The sequence below is a fragment of the Thunnus thynnus genome, chromosome 2 (genome assembly GCF_963924715.1).
Source record: "Thunnus thynnus chromosome 2, fThuThy2.1, whole genome shotgun sequence".
Taxonomy (NCBI): Eukaryota; Metazoa; Chordata; class Actinopteri; order Scombriformes; family Scombridae; genus Thunnus; species Thunnus thynnus.
Genome location: NC_089518.1, coordinates 17,079,822 through 17,082,052, shown reverse-complemented (window position 1 = coordinate 17,082,052; position 2,231 = coordinate 17,079,822). Strand labels below are relative to the sequence as shown.

General features: G+C 38.0%; 1 protein-coding gene across 1 annotated transcript; it reads right to left on the bottom strand.

The window, feature by feature from the left end:
- Nucleotides 1-305: 305 nt before the first annotated feature.
- Nucleotides 306-1,266, bottom strand: nkx3-1 (NK3 homeobox 1). Its single transcript, XM_067576427.1, has 2 exons — nucleotides 1,036-1,266; nucleotides 306-769 (listed from the first exon to the last, which is right to left on the bottom strand). Exons 1-2 carry the CDS (start codon nucleotides 1,226-1,228, stop codon nucleotides 369-371), a joined length of 594 nt encoding a protein of 197 aa, XP_067432528.1. The 5' UTR covers nucleotides 1,229-1,266; the 3' UTR covers nucleotides 306-368.
- Between the last annotated feature and the right edge of the window lie 965 nt (nucleotides 1,267-2,231).

Below are 2,231 nucleotides of genomic sequence, written 5' to 3'. Positions count from 1 at the left end.
AAAGACTGTACATGATGTATTTTCTGCAAATTTTGTAACACAGAACTTCAAAGAAAAGCAAAATGTATGTATGTATGAATTAATCAGCAATGCCACAACTGAGTTCATTTCAAATGGTTCATTGTGCAAACCCATGTCATATCCATTACCACAAGATTTGAATCACTTTGTATGAGATCATTTTTCTTAAAACATGAAAAAATACAAGATGATGTTATGACAAAAACAATCAAATGGTACACTGGAACTGGAAATCAATGTAAAAAAAACATAGAATCAAGTATGATAGTGAACACACGCCTAAATATCAGGGACACTAAAAATAGGTTTTATGATAACAAATCATAGCTCCATATATAATTTTTGTTTCACCATAACGTTGGCCCCCAGGGGCCACCATAGTCCCACAGGTAGGGTCGGTATTGATAGGCTTTATAGAAGGAGGTGATCAGTGATGATCGGACCAAATCATCCCTCAGACTCAGTCCCTCTGCTTTGTACACATCCTTACAGAACTCTGGTGTTTGCTGCTTTCTTTTTGTTTTGTACCTCCGGTTCTGAAACCAGATCTTCACCTGGGTCTCGGTCAGTCTTAAAGTGCTCGCCAGGTGAGCCCTCTCTGGGGCTGAAAGGTACTTCTGGTGGTTAAATTTCTTCTCCAGTTCAAGCACTTGCAGGTGTGTAAATGCTGCCCGGGAACGCTTCTGTTTCCCTGAGGACGTAAAACCGCTGGACTCTGAGGTGCTGGGACAGGATGTGCCTGACGACTCTGTGAAGAAGAAGATGTGATTGGGTCATTGAGAGGGAAAATAAGTTTTTAACAGTCACAGTTTATACATTTTCCTCTTTAAATCTACATCTTAAATCACACTATTACAACTTCTCATGATGCAAGCCTTTATCACATCTTCAAAAAACTTTTTTTTTTACTGAAAATCAAAGTCAAATACGCAGAGTTTAGCTGAGTTTTCTATCAACTGAAAGCCACGCCTTTCATTGAAAGACATACAGTATGTATAGACTGCAGAAGCTCACCTGTCTGCGCTCCAAACGTCGACTCCAGCGGGCTGAGTTGCTCAGACAACTTTTCTGATTCCTCTTCCCACTCTGAAAATCTTTCCATCTTCTGTGAGCAGCACTTCCCATTAAATCTCGCGCTGTCCTTAACAGAGAGGATGTCCTCTATGAGGAAGGAAGTCAGAGGTTTGACTGTATCAGACATTTCCATCCAGTAATCCACAAATCGGACGCCTCTCAGTGCCAGAGGGCTGCAGTGGCCGACGTGGTGCAGCAATGTGTCTCCTCACACACACACACAGTCTGAATTTATACAAGTGCAGGGCGGGTTCACTGACAAGTGGAGGAGGCGGGACCAGTAGCTGCGTTACTTTCATTTGTTCACCTTCTTAGGTCTTCATGGAAATTCCTAACATCAAATCTTTTGAAAAATATGTGTAAATAATATACTTTTTAATATTTTTTCCTCGAAATCCTTCTATGCATATAACATATTTTTGTAAAATACACAATTTATATGTTTTTTTAATTGTGTATGCCTGTGCAATATGCTTATGGGCCCTTTTTATACAGATTTTACACACTCAGTTACTAGTTTATTAGAAACTAACTAAAACTATACTACTATACAGTGTAAAACTACTTCCCTGCAACAAATCCTGCTTTTATTAAACTTACAATGTTCAGTTATTGTGATACTGTTTCAGAGAGCTGTTGATTCATCTTTATAGTTATTTAAGAGGCTGCAGTTTGTGTTGCTGTATTGTTTTATACTGACAGACAAAATATCAGAAACGTTGACTCCAGCGGGCTGAGTTGCTCAGACAACTTTTCTGATTCCTCTTCCCAATATAATGTGATGCAATTCAACAGCACCACAAACTACAAATAAACTTAAAGCTGAGTGCATTTACACCACGAGTTCTGTATATTGTAGTTTAAAATCCCATATATTGTGTATGTTGTGTATGATGTATAGTGCATATCTAGGCTGAATGAGATATATACAAAACATGGGGTAGTAAACTAGTGTTAAAAGCAATTTAAAGTATGTTCATTGTACCTTTAACAGCATTCTAATTTTATTTTCATATCTGGCAAAACAACGAGTCCCCCAAGAAACACTAAAAACAAACACATCACACCAGATAGAAATGTTAATGCATTATAAAGTGGATAATCTCACTCATATTGTATATCAACAGCAGTTAGAT